Source organism: Aulonocara stuartgranti (genome assembly GCF_965226115.1).
Source record: "Aulonocara stuartgranti genome assembly, chromosome: 2".
NCBI classification, from domain to species: Eukaryota; Metazoa; Chordata; class Actinopteri; order Cichliformes; family Cichlidae; genus Aulonocara; species Aulonocara stuartgranti.
The window spans coordinates 23,186,189-23,201,234 of NC_138940.1; the positions used below are offsets into that span (position 1 = coordinate 23,186,189).

The window sequence follows — 15,046 nt, forward strand, 5'->3', positions numbered from 1 at the left end:
GAGGGCAGGAGGGTGAAGAGTCCATGTGATGGGTGACTGGGGTCTTTGCCTCCAAGGTACAGAGCTGCAAAACAACCACAAATCATCACCCCTCTGCCACCATGCTTGACAGTTGGTATGAGGTGTTTGTGTTGATATGCTATGTTTGGTTTTTGCCAATAGCGGCGCTTTGCATTATGGCCAAACATCTCCACTTTGGTCTTGTTTATCCAAAGAGCATTTTTCCAGATGTCTTGTGGTTTGTTCAGATGCATTTTAGCAAACCTAATGGATGCAACCATGTTCCTTTTAGAGAAGAGTCTTTTTCCTTGCAAACAAGCCGTTCCATCTTAATGTACTAATGTTTCTCACAGTAGAATGATAATAATAATGGATTGCATTTATATTGCGCTTTTCGGACCCCTCAAAGCGCTTTACAATTCCACTATTCATTCACTCGCACATTCACACACTGGTGGAGATCGTAGCCACAGCTGCCCCGGGGCAGACTGACAGAAGCGAGGCTGCCATATCGCGCCATTGGCCCCTCTGGCCATCACCAGTAGGCCGTAGGTGAAGTGTCTTGCCCAAGGACACAACGACCGAGACTGTCCAAGCCGGGGCTTGAACCGGCAACCTTCCGGTTACAGGACGAACTGCCAACTCTTTGAGCCACGATCGCTGATAGACTTCAGATTGTTTTGAAATGGGCTTGTAATCCATCCTAGATTGATGTGCAGGAACAGACCTGCTAAAGAAATAGATAGGCTGGGGAGTGTGAGGAGTTTTCATGTTCTCCCTGAGCCTGTGTTGGTTCTCTCTGGGTACTCTGGGTTCCTCCCAAACAGTTAGTGTGATCAGGTTAACTGGTGTTTCTAAATTGCTCGTAGGTGTGGTGGATGTGAGTGCTTGTTTGTCTCTCTGTGTTAGCCCTGTGACAGACAATTGAACAGTCCAAGGTGCACCCCGCCTTTCATCCTGTGGCAGATGGGATATCTATCTCCATTATTACAGCAGTTATCTTGTGGTTGAAATTTTTACTTCAATATAACTGCGATGTTATTATGAGGCAGCACTTACTCCTAGTGAATGTTTATGAATTGCTGCATCTTCAACAATATTTCAGACCGTTTGACATTTCTTCACCATAGATTGGTGCTACCTTATTAGAAATAATTCTGCACTGTAACTTGCACTGTTTTGAAACTAATTATTGACTGATGATGTTTTCAGGCAGCATGTAATTCCCTCAGAAATAGTCAGCAACCCAGGAACTCAGTTCATCTCCCAGGCATGAAAGACCTAATGTTCAGCACTCAGAGCCTCGGAGTTCAGCTCAGGTTTTCATTCTCAACATGTTGGTCAATCAGAGAGGCTAAACCCAGAACTAAAAACAGCTCTCTGCTGTGTAACCCCCTCCCAAACCCCTCCTCCTGGTCCTCTCAACTGGTGTGGGTTGGGTATGCACATAACTCACTTACCTCCTCTGCTACTGGTTTTTTGCCCTTTGAACAATCTCTAGGGTACCAGCCTCCAACTTTTCCTTCCGGTGAATCCGACCTTGCCGTGCCATCTGTCCAACTCTAACGAGTAGGCAAATGTGGACCCAGACCCAGTTAATCGTTGTTGTGGTTTTCTCTGCATTATTGTTGGGTTCTCATCTTACAATATAAAGGGGGCTATAAATATGAGGTGACTGTTGTTGTTATTTGGAGTTATATAAAAAAAATGGAATTAAAAATATTGACAGAGAGCAAAAAACAAGAGGCAGCCAACATCAAAAAAATGAGCTTTGAATGTCCCTGGCAAACCTGGAAAACTATTCCTGAAAACTACTTGAGCAAATTAAAAGGAAGCTGTACTGAAGAATATAGATGATCATACCAAATATTGACTTGAACAATGAAGTTATACAAACTTTTTGTTAGTGCACTTCTGTTTATACCCGCACATCCTCCAATAAAATCTCTCCATCTTTATCTCATCCAAGCAAAATAAAAAAGAAAGACTTTTGTGATGGATCACTCTTGTGTGGCCCTCTCTCCTTGTCCTCTCCTTCTTCACAAATCTCTATTCACTCTCTCCCTCCTCCCCTCCTCTCCTTCTCACTGGCCGAGGTACTATTGTCTCGTTTCCTGTCACCGTGCGGGCGGCTCTCCGCACGCGCACAGCAGGCGTGGCGGGTTGTGATGCGGTCACATTTGTAGCGGACGGACGGAGCGAGTCGTCAGGATTTGCGGCTCGCTTAAAAACCAGTGGTTTGCGCTGGTGGGTTACAGTTTAACTCGTGAGAGACTCTAAGGAAAGTAGTTTGCAGTCGGAGCAGCAGCAAAACCTTTAAGTTGGGAAATAAAAGAAGGTCTGGAGGGTTTTTTCGCCCCCTTTGACAGCTGCGCCGCTGCACCGACAAACATCAGTGACCGGGAGGTGAGCTGTCACCGTCCATTCAGCTGTCAGTAAGTTTGCTCTGCTTTGTCTTTAAGCTGCAATAGTTCCCTTTATAGCTGATGATAACCGATGATTTTGTCTCTAATGGAGAAAAAAAAACAAAACACCTTTTTATCGGGTTCTGGTTGTTTGAAGCTTCTGAAACCAGCAACATGTCTAACAGCTTTAACAAAGAAAACCTAAGCTGTGGATGGAGTGATGCAGCTGAAAGAAATACCATTAGCATCTGTCTGTAATGCTCATTACTACAGATTTTTTGCAGTATGGATAGTATGAGTAGATTTTTGTGTATTTGTTGTGCATGTAACAGCCTGGTTAAATTACACTACGTCCAGCACCATATTTGTTCTTTTAGTTTTCTTTATTTTTAAAACATTTGATTAATAATTTTGTGTATATATTATCATAAAATAGTTAAATAATAAACAGGTCCAATACATTTTCTCAGGTCTCAATCAATACTCGAATTGGGATCATAGAAGAAGAAAACTAGCAAATGTTCACATTTATTAATAATAATAAAAAAGTTCTAATATTGACTTTTTTTTGACTGTTTCTGCTTTGATCTAAGTAACACCCAGAGGACTTCATGTACTGTTGTGAAGTAGTCAAGATGTCCGTTTATTACACCGCGCTGTGCGTCTCCTCGTCCTCCACCTTCAGCCCTGTGTGCTTTCATTCTTTCTAGCATGTGAGAGAAAGGAACAGCTGGATATGTGCTGAGCTCTGAACTCGATCTGTTGGTATCAGCGAGTCTCCAGAGGCCTGTTTCTGTCGCTGCTACGGGGGGAGACCCCGTAACCGTGCAGCTGTCCACGACCTGTGCGAGAAATCACACACTCCAGGCTGAGAACCCTCAGCTGGACCACTGGCAATCCACAACATGCTCAAACCTTGGAAGTTCTCCTGACTTTTAAACAAGCTGTTCAGCTGCCAGATTCCCGGTTCTATAGGCTCTGCTGCATTTAAAGGCAACAACAGCTGACGGTGAATCAGGGACGCTGTCAGGGGTCCTGGGCCTGAGCCACGGCACACAGAAAAGCATAGTGTTAGTGTGTTTGTGTGGGAGAGAGAGAGGGAGGACTGGCACATTTAAAGTGTTTGCCTGTTTGTGCGTTCACATGTGGAGCCTTGTGCATATGTAAGCGTGCGTCTGGTGCAGACGGGTACAGTAGGGGTATTGTAAAGGCTGATGGAGGCACAGGACAGTGCTGATGGACTAGTGTACGCTTTACTCCATCGAACTTGAAAATCCATATTTGATATGTTCGTCTTTATTTATCAACACAGCCTGAACTCTCATCACTTTGTATGTGCGTTGGAGAGTCTGTTGAGAGCACCTCACTGCTTGTTTAGTGTAATTGCATAACCCAGATTTAACTCTTGTCGGGTTATTTAACTGGGTGGGAAAGCATGGGTACATTTCCATGGAAGACCAAAAAAAGAAAGTTAGAATTAGAGTTTTAGGTGAAGCTTGAAAAATGATGGATGCAGGAATCGCTTTAAAATGCCAAATTTTCTGTTTTTAATTGGACACAAAGTGTGATGACATCACAGAGGTTTGCTTTTAACTGACTTTAGAAACCTTAGAAACCAACATCATACAGCTGCACTGCTTATGAAACTTAAAATAATGTGTTAACGTGAACTGAATCACTCAGCAGTTAAAGGTTTGTAGTTCTGCTCGGTGACGTCACCTCTTTCTCAGTGTAAAGCGTTGTTTAGTTTGCCACATTTGTAATACTTTGTAAGGAAAGTTACTCTTATTTTGTGTAGCAATTTCATGCCCATGTTCTTTTACATGGAAATGCTTCTTTCCTCTAACTTACTTCCACTCGAACACTGTGATTCACTGGAAATCATTACCCCAATCCAAATAATGAATTTGTTGTGGATGTGGCAGAGATAAGATAGTTACCACTCTCCAACACATTTCCATCTGCCTACTTCCTGTTCTGACCTCACACATTCAGATTTAGCATCGAGTAAACAACTTGGGAACACATTGTCTGGAACAATATCAGATCAGTGTAATTGTTAATGTTTGACAAAACTATTGTATTTCACCCCACAGCAGTGCTCTGTGATGGTGGGAGCCGCTCTCAGCTGCTCTTTCCACCACGCTGGGTTATTTACTTCTTCCAGCTGGAGTTCAGCCATACATTCATTTTACGTTGCACTCTTTGACTCTGGTTCATGGACATAAATGGAATTTAAAGGAAATATGTAGATATCCCACTACAGTACATATTCCGGTCTCTAGCTATGTTATCTCACACAGTCCTGAAAGCAGCTAGAATGGTGAAATAGTTATATATTCAGTAATTTTGTTTCACTTCCTCTGATTAGACACTGCTGTGAAAGGCCAATATCTGTTCAGATAGAAGCAGTTTCACAGCATACTGACATAATGTGTCTGCACCCTCAGTTTTTGTTTTATCTTATCTTTGATATGAAAGATTACTGGGATTACATACAAGACTTCATGAAAAGTAGCGTGGTTATTCATTCAATATTCTCTCTTTTTATGGGCGTAAAGTTTCCCAGTCTGTATATGTGCACTTTTAAATGGTATATCCCAATTTTGTAACTGTTATAGCAAATAATTACATATAAATCCCGTGAATTAATTGAATTGACCCATTATTAGCGTTACATTTATGAGAGAAATTGATACTCGGATGCTAATCGATACTGAAACTTACCATCCGATTGACACTATTGACACTACGCTAACCGTGCCGTGTTCACCTCTTCCTGTGGAAACAACTCCGCACAGCACTGCAGCAGGGAGGCAGAGGCTGAACTTGTGACCTGCAGTTGACATTAACAGCACTGGAGAAGAATTTCTGCAGAGGTTCCACTTCAGCAGCATTGATGTCTTTATGTTATCAGCTAGCCAATAGTGTGAATTTAACAAGACGTCACAGTTATTTGTGTCTAAAAGGTTATTTTCCTCCTAAACTGACTGAAGCAGAGAAAAGTCGACCAGCAACTAGAGAGAAACATTCACAACCTACCTTACTAACTCTACTCGATCAGCTACAAATGTAGTAGTGCCAGATAACAATATATAATAATCATGCAGTTCAAGATTCAAGTTTACTATTTTCGTTTTGGCATATTTCACGGATAAGTGCCTTTCAGAATTAAAATATAAAATATTGTGATACCTGATCACGAGCGACTCCATGATTCCCGATCCTGTCACATACAAACATGACCAAATCTTAGGACTGTATCAATACGTACATATAGATGGTTTTGGATGGATAATCCATGTAGTTTTGTTTGTATCTTGTTTCTTTTAAATACTTGGCTCTATCTGGTAGTTTCTTCAGAATTGTACACTTGAGATTCAGTTGTAGAAACACAGAGTAATACATTTCAACCAGCCATATTCCTAAAATGAAATCTGCATCATGTTCAGTTGTACCACATTTTCTGGAGAACTAGAGTGGTTTTGTAATGAGGAAGTGACTAAGTGCTTTTTCCTTCTTTCTCCACAGGAGGACTGACGATGACTCCGAGGGGGCTTGACTGGTGGATCCCCTGCTGACATCTTTGATCCCCAGATTTCCGCTCTAAAACACCCCCGTTTCCCGACAGCTTTTGAGCTGTTGTGCACCCTTTTATTATATATTTTTTGGAGCCCCCCCCTCTGCGGCTGAGCTCTCAACATGGCTAGCCTGGTGATCAACGAGACCGGAATGGTGGACTGTGGGATTGACGACTCCTTCAAGTACAACTTGTACTCTGCGGTTTACAGCGTGGTCTTTGTGTCGGGCCTGATAACCAACTGTGCCGCACTCTTTGTGTTCTGTTTCCGGATGAAGATGCAGAACGAGACCACGATGTTTATGACCAACTTAGCATTATCTGATTTAGTGTTTGTTTTCACGTTGCCGTTCAAGGTCTTCTACAACGTGAACCGCAACTGGCCTTTTGGAGATGGACTGTGTAAGGTTTCGGGAACAGCCTTCATCACTAACATCTATGGCAGCATGCTCTTCCTCACCTGCATCAGCGTGGACCGCTTCCTGGCGATAGTCTATCCGTTCCGTTCACGCGGCATCCGGACGCGGAGGAACGCGGCACTGATGTGCGCCGCCGTGTGGCTCACCATCGTGGGAGGAGGCATTTCGGTGACCTTCTTCTCTACCATCAACAGCCGACACAAAGCCACCACATGCTTCGAGGGCTTTTCCAAGAACACCTGGAAGACCTACCTGTCTAAAATCACCATTTTTATCGAGGTGAATCGAGACGCACAACATACAGATGACTTTGTTTTTTTATTACGATAACCAAGACGTAGAATTAAGGTGTAATTTTCATAATGTTTTTATTATTATTATTTTTCCAGATTGTTGGTTTCCTCCTCCCGCTCTTGGCCAATTTAATATGCTCCTCGCTGGTTCTGCGGACGCTGCGTCGCCCCGTGACTGCTGGTCACGGCTGTGACAGTAAGAAACGCGTCCTGCGGATGATCCTTGTCCATCTTGGCATCTTCATCATCTGCTTCGTCCCGTACAACTCTATCCTCTTCCTGTATGCCCTGGTGCGAACCCAGGCCCTGGCTAACTGCACTGTGGAGCGCTTTGTCCGAACACTTTACCCCATCACTCTATGTCTGGCCAGTCTCAACTGCTGCCTGGATCCTGTGGTGTACTACTTCACCTCGGAGAGCTTCCAGAAGAGCCTGACCAAGGGAGGCAAAGGGTCTGGTTCTCGACCTGAGAGCATGCCCCGCAGTGACACGGAGACTAAGGACACAGCGACCGCTGTCCCAAGCGACACCCACACTCTGACCAGCAACGGAAAAGAGACAAAGATCACTGAAATTCAATTGTGACTCAAGAAAGAAGGAGAAGAAGGACAGGGTGGATTTGACTGCAACTCCTGAATTTAACAAATATAACAATCACTTGTTTGGTCCTGAAAATGGAAAACACATAACTCACCAGATTAGTTAAGTCCTGAGGTAAGTCCTGAGGCATGGCCTGGGCTTTATGGATTAACCCGGCACCAGGGATCAGAGGAATGTATCTGTGGTTTTTATGAGCGATCGCTACAGGGACCAGAGATCCAACTACACTGGGACTATTGCAATAATCCAGAGACTCAAAGTGGGTCTATAAGAGATTCTGACATGTCATTGATCAAACATAAGACATGCACACTTCCACTGGACTCTGAAGAAGATGATGTCCATCCACATGCTGTTTAGTACTTGTGTAACACAACAGTTCCTTAAGTATTATTGTTATAAAGCTCAAGCTTTCACAGTGCATTATATCACTGTGGTGTGTTACTAGTAATGCTACTGTGTAACACAGCATTGTGTTGACCTGCTGAGTCAAATGTATCTCATCATGTTGAAGACTGAGGCCAGTAAATGTCTGTTTTTGAATTGCATTCATTATTTCTTTGCTCCGGTCTTGTGATTGTCCTCACAGTCAAACCTGCTCTGAGCTGCTCTTTGTCAGCGAGCCTGTACATTTGAACTTGTGCGGGAGTTTTTCTACTCCAGCTTCTTGGTTTTTCACCAAGCAGCCAGTGTGAGCTTGTCCTCAGCGCAGAGGGCAGCTCTGATTTAGTTGAGGACCTCGGCCTGTGTGCTGTGTCACAGGCCAAATGCTTATTATGACTGGAGCAATGGTCCATTGTTTGCCTCTGAATGAGGTCTCTCTGTCTTAATCCGGCCTTAGACTGCAGATCTGCTCAAAGTCTCTTACACACAGCAATGTGCAAACACTCCAAGTACAGATGAACGCCTTTAGCTGTTTACCCAAAATCATGGATTTAAACTGCATGGAGCACAAAACACTTGTGTGTCAGCAGATTTGGATGTTTGAGTGTTGCTGAATTTGCATGTATAAAATGCAGAAACGTGCAGAATTTGTCCAATCTTTATCATAAAGTCCGAAGAGGATGCACAATCCGGTCAGAGCAGCATCTGCAACAGCAAAATAAATCGATTTTGCAGCTGAATCTGTGAAGAAGCTTCTGAATCAAGTTAAACTTTGGTCAAGTTTGGCATCTGAAGATGGAGGAACCACCTGTAGCTTAACTGCTCTACATTAAACTTGATTTATACTTCTGTGGGAAATCTACATAGTAACAGTAAACTCCTTTTATCCCCACACCTCAGCCTTATGTGGTATGCATCAACCTGACGTTTAGTTACATTTCTCTGGATGTACACAGCAGGTTATTTAGAAGATTTCGGCATAAGGTTAAAATGAAGTTTCGGTTGTTGCATAAGTTACAATGTAGATCTGACGCAGAAGTATTCATACACGTGTAGGACACATGAGTTGAGGTCAGCTGTGAGGCAGGAATCAATAACACAAGCAGATGCAGAATTAACGGTGAAATTTCCTGTTATCAACCGAGCTACAAGTTTGGGTTGGATTGCTGGATTGTTTGGAGGGCTTTATTTAATCTTCAAACCTTGGAATTATAAACGGACCAGAGAGTAAACAACACAGTGTAGAGCAACCAGCTGTGTTGCTGAACTCTACCGTCTTCCAACCCAGCGAGTTTCAGTAGTTCAACAAGTAGTCCCTATGCCACCATGCTTGAAGCACCACCTCGTGTTTGGTCATTAAAGCATAAACTGTAGAGCCGAGGATGACAGCAGGCTCGCAGCTTCTCTCTGTGTACTTACAGCCCCCTGCTGGAGAAGCTCAATAAATTCTCTTGGGGTCATTACACTCAATGTAGGTACAAGTTTAGTTTTTTCTATTCCTTTACTAAGCACTACAACTTTTGCTTTCCATTGCCTTAGTTGGCAATGTAACAGAGTATACCTGCTTCATTGGTATGCACAGTGAGAAATAAGGGTGTTGGGGGGGGGTGCGTCTGGTTGTGTGAATGATGGGAGCATTTAGCAGCAGAACGACAGAGGGGCAGCAGTCTTTGGATTCTCAGATTTGGGGTCAAGGGTAGCAGGAGGAGAGAAGAAAACCAGGAAATAAGAACAGTGGGAGTGTAGAGGTATGCATGAGCTTCACCCCCCGAGTGGTTCATTCCAAGAGTGTTGCGTCACTTTTTTTCCATTTTTTTGAACAGATAACAGTCAGATGTTTACCGTTCGAGCACATCTGTTAAAGAAACAGTCTGCCCTAAATCTAGAAGAGAAAAATGCACATGGCTCAGTCATTTATGACCAGTGGCTTGTCCTGACATCTAGTGGCAACAAGTTGGAAGAACAGCAATTTTTAATTTGAGACAGACTGACCACAGACCACGTTCCACGTTTGCTGATTATTTTCCTGTTTTGGGCTTTATAGTCACCTGTTTGTCAGCCCTGTAGAAGTCTCAGAGAAGCCATAAAGCAGCTGGGGCAAGCATGGGAAGTGTTATCAAGTTATTTTCTCTGGGTGTGGCCTCATGCTGTGAAAGTAACAGGATGGCGAGTGTATGTCATAAAGCTGAAGCGTGGTTAAACATTTCTACAGCACGTGAAGGCTTTCCTTCTTTTTTTTTCTCTAGGCCTCGTGAACGAAAACCATAACCACAAGAACAAAGCCTAAAAGCTACTGCTCATTGTCAGAGGACACACAAATGCAGCTTTTTTATTTAATTTTTCTTTTTAATTTTTAGAGGACTAGGAGCCAGGTAACCTACATTTTGCTGAATAAATACTATGATTTAAAAACGGAAGTACGGAATCTGAACGGGGAAGCAGATGAGTGCAGTTATTTTGGTCACAACGGCTGTCAGTGAACTGAGACAACTTTTACACCGTCAGTGTTGCACTGTAGATGTATTTAAATACAGACTGCAAAGAAGAGAAGCTAAAGAAGAGGGCTGATTTCCTCGGGATCTGCTGCGTCTGCGGACCAGATCACCTTTGAAAAGATCTTTTGAAAATCTTCAGAAATTTCTGAGGTAAGAAAAACAAGCATGTGTCTGCATCTGCCTGTGCTCTTTCAGCGTAACCTCTTTTCCTGCTGCCATTTGGTTTAACCACATGTGTGTCCAACTCTGCTCGTCTTAGCTCTTACGTGCGTTGCTAAGCACTAGTGACGACGTCGCAAACTGCAGAAAAACACTCAAACGCAATAGGGCAGAGCTTCCCCTTCCCTTCAAAACTGGCAGCTAGTTGAGTCAGAGAACAAGTGACACCAGATCCCGCCACCTCCAGCAAACACTCTCATATCACATCACCATCAGCTTCATGCTGTCTTCACCTGCAGTGCGCTGACAGATTCTTCTTTCGGCATCTGTTGACTCCTTTTTCTGCTGCACAGCGCGAGGACTTTGTAGAAGGTGTGCGCGATGCTCCACGCAGTCGCTCCTGGCTCTGACCTCTACCTTCTGCCTATACGGGTGATTTAGAGGCACAAGAAACGAGGTATTGACACAGTGTTTGTTTGTGTAGACATGTCTGTGAGGGCGTCATGCTGCTGTGCCCTGCGGTCAGAGTCATGCTTTGAATATTGCTGATGTTAACGGACTGTTATTAGTGCTTTCACTTTGCATTTAATCTTAAATCTGGAAATGTACATGTGTCGCCGTGTGCATACGAAAGCTTTTGTGTCACAAGATATAAAGACTTTGAAATTTCTGATACGCTGAAAAAAAAAAGTTATCGTTATTGTTGTTTTTGTTTCGATGTTGGCTAAAGCGAATCACCAGTTACTGTATCACCAATATTTAATCATATCAACTTGATATTTTATGTTAGCACGTTTAACAGCTATAAGAAACTCTTTACACGTGTTTCATGATGTGTCATGAAAATGAATTCTCGGTTTCTGTAATTTCCTTAAGCACAACTCCTCAGATAGTATTACACAACTCTTTATCGTACAGGCATCATCAGGGAGCTTTTTTAAACTGAGAGTCTCAGCAGCTGTCAGACAAGTCTAAACAGGCCTGAATCTGGTGAAGCAGTTTAAAAAACGACCACTATTACTGTGTTCCCCTCGTGGGCCTAGTGTAGGAAAGGGTGCGGACTTATAATGATGTTAGAGGAAGGATGATCCTCCCGTGATAAGCAGAGCCAGTCCCCGATCTTTCTTCCGGTCGTTTCCTGCTGCCGTCCTAAGCAGTTTTTGATTTATTTTCACTTTAACAGCTTTTTCATGGCGTTCTCATATAAAAACACATAATTTAAACAATTAACCATCACACAAGAATGGGGAGAAAAATCTAACTGAATCATTTTTTTTTCATATTAGCTTGGCTGTGATTACCAAAATTACTTCATATAGAAAATTGTTGTAATTTTCCTATATGCCATTAGTGCAAGCCTTTTCTGTGTTTTGCTGGCTGCTGCTTTATGACACCTTGTTTTTATCTGGGTCTGCAGCTTACCAGTCCAATAGACTTTATGGCACTTATCTCCAGAGAGCAGCTACATCTGCTTCAAAATCTGTTTAGAAATTCCCACAAACAAGCCCCAAAGAAGAAAGGTGGGGATATCCTGACTGATCAGTAAGGAACAAATATAGTGAAGGAAGACTGATATTTCTACTTGTAGCAATTTATTTTTAGCTGATCTAAGAGGACACACCTCCCTCTGCCTTTCCATGTGCACACTGAGGTGAAACGAGGAGTAGCACATAGGATAGAGCAGGTGTTGATGTTGCAGCATGAAAGGGATCGCTGAGGTGGGTTGCAAAGTGGCTAACAGATTCAAATAGCATGAAATGAATGCCCCGGTTGATTTTCAAGCAAAAGCCAAACTCTTACATTTTTTTCCTGTAGTGCTAATGACATCATCGGGATGATGATGTCAGGAGCAACAGCAACGAATGAAAGTGGATGAACTGAATTCATGGAATGCCCCTTTAATGAGTTGTTAACATTCACTTTTAGACTCAATGATTACATCATCTCATCTAAATACACTTGATACTTTTTTACATATAGACGTTTGCAGTCATTCAGTTCTCTCACCCCAACCGGTCACCGCAGATGGCCCCGCCCCTCCCTGAGCCTGGTTCTGTTGGAGGTTTCTTCCTGTTAAAAGGGAGTTTTTCCTTCCCACTGTCACCAATGTGCTTGCTCTAAAGGGGTCATATGATTGTTGGGTTTTTCTCTGTATCTATTATTGTACGATCTACTGTACAATATAAAGCGTCTTGAGGCGACTGCTGTTGTGATTTGGCGCTATATAAATAAAATTGAATTGAATTGGATTTGAATTAAACCAGTATGCAGTTTTTTTGCAGTTGCTCTTGTTTTTTGGAGCATTTCTGTGTTAAACTGGGTTTAAAGCTACAAAGTATGTGTCACACTGCAGGAGGCTTCACACCTGCCAAAGTGAAAATGTAGGTTCACCGTTGACTGTTGCTCTGGCAGCTGCTGATTCCAGTTTTCAAAGCAAACTTTTAGTTTCAACTTTCGCAACAACATAACGGGAAACATGAAGCACTGTTCAGCTTTTTTCTTTCCACGCGCAGGCTACAAGATTTTTATTAAGGGCAAATTATGAAAATAAAGATAAAGCGCAACGTGTATGTGCATCGGATGTTTCACAAGTTCTCCTCTGCCTTTCAGCTGTCAAAGGTACTTCAGCAAAAAAAAATTATGATCAAAGGAAAGGCACGCTTGGTTATATCATCGGTGTCACTGTGAGGGAAAAAGAAATATGGTCACCAATATGACTGAATGCAACTACAATGAAACGGTCTGGAATCAGAAAATGGACGTGATATACACCTACTTCTACCTGATACTCTTCATACCCGGGCTGCTGCTCAACACCACTGCACTCTGGGTCCTCCTCAGATACATCAGGTAACACTCATACAAGTTCACACCTTTAGATTTTCAGGTATGTTTTCACTAACTCTCTCTGTATGTGCCGTTTAACAGCAAGAAGACCAAGGCGGTGATCTTCATGATAAACCTGGCGATCGCAGACCTGGCCCACATCCTCTCTCTGCCCCTCAGGATCTATTATTATTTCACGCACACCTGGCCCTTTGGACGCGGTCTCTGCTTGTTCTGCTTCTACCTGAAATATCTCAACATGTACGCCGCTATAATGTTCCTGGTAAGCAGGCAGTTTAGGGAAAGCAAGCCTTGAATTTCCTGATAATGCTCATCACAGGGAACAAGGATAATCAAATGAGATCTTTCTAGTTTTCATTACATTTAAAATCAGTCAAATGTCAGTACAAAGCACTTTTGTTGTTGTTTTTGTTTTAAAAATTAAACTCCAAAGCAGAAAGTGATTTGAATGAAAGCCTCTGTCTTCCTTCTTGGAACTGCTTTGCTTCCTGTGCCTCAGAATAAATAACAAAGTAGCTTCTTTTCATTTCTCTCTGATTTCAGGTGTGCATCAGCATGCAGAGGTGTCTGTTCCTGCAGAAGCCGTTCACGGCTCGAAGGTGGCGGCGTCGCTATGACCTGCTGATCAGCTTTGTAGTGTGGGTTGTGGTTGGTCTGAGCTGCTCTCCCTTTATCCTGATGCGGAGTAGCAACAACAGTAGCAAAAATGAAGTGGCATTAAACAGCACCCATGCCCAGTTTCCCTTAGGTGTCACCAAACAGAGTTTAGACTCCAACGCCACTTCGGCGGGCTGTTTTAAAGACTTGCCCATGCGCCAACCTCCTCTCTCGTTGACGATCACCATGCTGGTCTTTCTTGAGGCGTGTGGTTTCCTAATCCCTCTAGCATGCATGTCATACAGCACCGTCCGCATCTTCTGGTCACTCAAGGAGAAGCAGATCCAGGATCAGCACAACTCCTTCAACTCCTCAGCACGCAGCCGCCTCCACTCAGTCACCTCCAACTGCCAGGCGGAGAAACCGAATGAAAAGCACACAAATGGCGAGAAGCGGCGTGCTCTGCGGATGGTGGTGGGCTGCTTCATTCTCTTTTTGTTCTGCTTCGCTCCGTACCACCTCAACTTCGCGCTCTACCTGATGGTGAAGCAGAGTATCGTGTCCAGCTGCACCGTCAGAAGGGTGGTGCTCCAGTTTCACCCAGTGTCTCTGTGCATGGCGGGCCTGAGCTGCTGCTTCAACCCCATCCTTTATTACTTTCTTACAGCCGAGTTTAGGATGCACCTCAAAAGGCGCACCTCCTCCTTCTCGTCCTCCATCTCCTCCCCGACCACATCACCGACCCAGTGTCCTTTGCAGAGCAGACTCATGAGCACCTCCTCATACAGGGAGTAGCATTGCTCAGAGGAAAAGTCCATGAAGGATTCTGTTGAACTTTAAAGCCGACTGACACCGGGTCCAAGCTGGATATGATCAGCTGACATGTTGCAGCTGTCTGAACACAAACAACCCAAAAGACATTGACCTGAGTTGTGTGAAGCCCGCCTCCTCTAAAGCAAGCAGAAAACACCCTCCAACATGCAGTATCGTAAACGCTGCCCAATGTTTCAGTTTGTGTGTATAAAACTTGATATAAGCTATGTAATAAAAGCTGTATGTGAAATGCACTCCCATTAAAAGCTTTAAGTCTCATCTCTGGCTCTGATGTTTGTTTCTTCACTGCGAGTTGGACTTTTTTTCTTTCAGGTAAAATGTGAAAACAGGTGCCAGCTCATTTTTGCTTCACTTCCTCTCAGAATGCAAAGTGGTGAAGGCAGTTGGCAGCAGTTACAGCAGCTCTGAAACCAGTAACTGTCAGGCGCCCCCC

At 43.4% G+C, this 15,046-nt stretch overlaps 2 protein-coding genes across 6 annotated transcripts; both read left to right on the forward strand.

Annotated features, from left to right (window-relative positions):
- Window positions 1–2,110: 2,110 nt before the first annotated feature.
- lpar4 (lysophosphatidic acid receptor 4) lies at window positions 2,111–7,852 on the forward strand. Of its 3 annotated transcripts, none has more exons than XM_082502740.1 (3): window positions 2,111–2,431; window positions 5,937–6,683; window positions 6,794–7,852. In XM_082502740.1, the coding sequence occupies exons 2-3, from the start codon at window positions 6,108–6,110 to the stop codon at window positions 7,280–7,282; spliced, it is 1,065 nt and encodes a 354-aa protein (XP_082358866.1). In that variant the 5' UTR covers window positions 2,111–2,431; window positions 5,937–6,107; the 3' UTR covers window positions 7,283–7,852. The 3 variants fall into 3 exon arrangements, with proteins under 3 accessions (XP_082358866.1, XP_082358867.1, XP_082358865.1); XM_082502741.1 differs by having other exon boundaries at window positions 2,111–2,406; XM_082502739.1 differs by having other exon boundaries at window positions 2,112–2,435.
- A 956-nt stretch (window positions 7,853–8,808) lies between these two features.
- On the forward strand, window positions 8,809–14,871 carry p2ry10 (P2Y receptor family member 10). Of its 3 annotated transcripts, XM_082502718.1 has the most exons (5): window positions 8,810–10,326; window positions 10,689–10,792; window positions 12,946–13,185; window positions 13,264–13,444; window positions 13,726–14,871. In XM_082502718.1, the coding sequence occupies exons 3-5, from the start codon at window positions 13,037–13,039 to the stop codon at window positions 14,572–14,574; spliced, it is 1,179 nt and encodes a 392-aa protein (XP_082358844.1). In that variant the 5' UTR covers window positions 8,810–10,326; window positions 10,689–10,792; window positions 12,946–13,036; the 3' UTR covers window positions 14,575–14,871. The 3 variants fall into 3 exon arrangements, with proteins under 3 accessions (XP_082358845.1, XP_082358844.1, XP_082358846.1); XM_082502719.1 differs by lacking the exon at window positions 10,689–10,792 and having other exon boundaries at window positions 8,809–10,326; XM_082502720.1 differs by lacking the exons at window positions 8,810–10,326; window positions 10,689–10,792 and having other exon boundaries at window positions 10,803–13,185.
- The last annotated feature ends 175 nt before the right edge of the window (window positions 14,872–15,046 follow it).